We start from the raw sequence: 1,260 nt of genomic DNA, 5'->3' as shown, positions 1-1,260 counted from the left end.
AAATTTTTTTTTTCGTTTGCTACTCTGAAAAATAGGTGCCTAGACATCTCTAAGAAAACCTAAATTTTGTATGCGGAATCATATTTCTGGTGCCGAAACGTTGAGAATGTTGGAAAAGGCCTTCGGTGATAATTGTTTGTCGGGAACAAATGTTTTTGATTGGTACAAATTATTCAAAGAAGGTCGCGAACGTGTTGACGACGAACGACGTCCAGGACGGCCATCGGCATCAACCGATGTTCAACAGCTCAATAAAATAAAGAAGTTGGTGCTTGAAAATCAACGATTAACAGTCGAAAGATTTTACTGGCATCGTTAGAATGTCGGAAGGATCAGTTAAAACCACTCCGAAAGATGATTTGGGCGTAAGAAAAGTGAAAGCACGATTGGTTCCAAAATCACAAATTTTTTGTAAAAACAGCGTCACGAAAACGTTTGTGAAACAATGCTTTCCGACTACCAGGATGTGTCTTGGAACTATGCTTACGACCCGGAAACAGATATTCAATTATCCGAGTATCGTGGTAAAGGTGAGCCAAAAAAACCACTCCAAAACCGGCCAAAAATCAAGATTATGTTGACAGTTTTCTTCGATTATCGAGGTATCGTGTACTCCGAATACCTGCCGACTGACAAAACCGTCAACAAGGAACACTATTTGAGTGTTATGTGTCATTTGCGCAAAGCGATTCGTAAAAAGGTGCCGAAATTATGGGCTGAAAGCTATTGGTTTCTGCACCGTCGCATACTGCATTGATTTTTTTTAAATTGAAAACCTTAACGTGGGTAGCCACGCGCATTGAATGCTGTCCTTAAAATTGACTTTAACTGTTTCGAGGATTGAAAAAAACGTTGGCACAAATTGTATTGGGCCAAGGAGATTTTGAAAATTTATTCTTTCCCAAATTAAGATTTTAAAAAAATTAAAATTATGAATGAAGTCTTGCTATTTTTTACTCATAGTTGTATAATGATGAGCTTGATTTAGCAATCTCGGTCTGTATGTCCGCATATACGGGAACTAGTCCATCACCTTTTCTCTTCACCGTCGATATCGGATTACTATAGCTTTTAACTTCTTATTTGACGAGATATCTTCGTGAAATTATCCACGGATTACTGTTAAAAGCAAGGCTACAATCAGCAAAACAAATGGGTCCGGCAGTGAACGAGGGCAAGACGAAATATCTCCTGTCATCAAACAAACAGTCGTCGCACTCGCGACTTGGCACTCACGTCACTGTTGACAGTCATAACTTT

General features: G+C 39.0%; 1 protein-coding gene across 1 annotated transcript; it reads left to right on the top strand.

Annotated features, from left to right (window-relative positions):
* The first annotated feature begins 320 nt into the window (after nt 1-320).
* LOC120774646 lies at nt 321-757 on the top strand. Its single transcript, XM_040104370.1, has 2 exons — nt 321-365; nt 422-757. The coding sequence occupies exons 1-2, from the start codon at nt 321-323 to the stop codon at nt 755-757; spliced, it is 381 nt and encodes a 126-aa protein (XP_039960304.1).
* The last annotated feature ends 503 nt before the right edge of the window (nt 758-1,260 follow it).

This window comes from Bactrocera tryoni, chromosome 4, assembly GCF_016617805.1.
Source record: "Bactrocera tryoni isolate S06 chromosome 4, CSIRO_BtryS06_freeze2, whole genome shotgun sequence".
Taxonomy (NCBI): domain Eukaryota; kingdom Metazoa; phylum Arthropoda; class Insecta; order Diptera; family Tephritidae; genus Bactrocera; species Bactrocera tryoni.
This window is presented reverse-complemented; position numbering and strand designations above follow the sequence as displayed.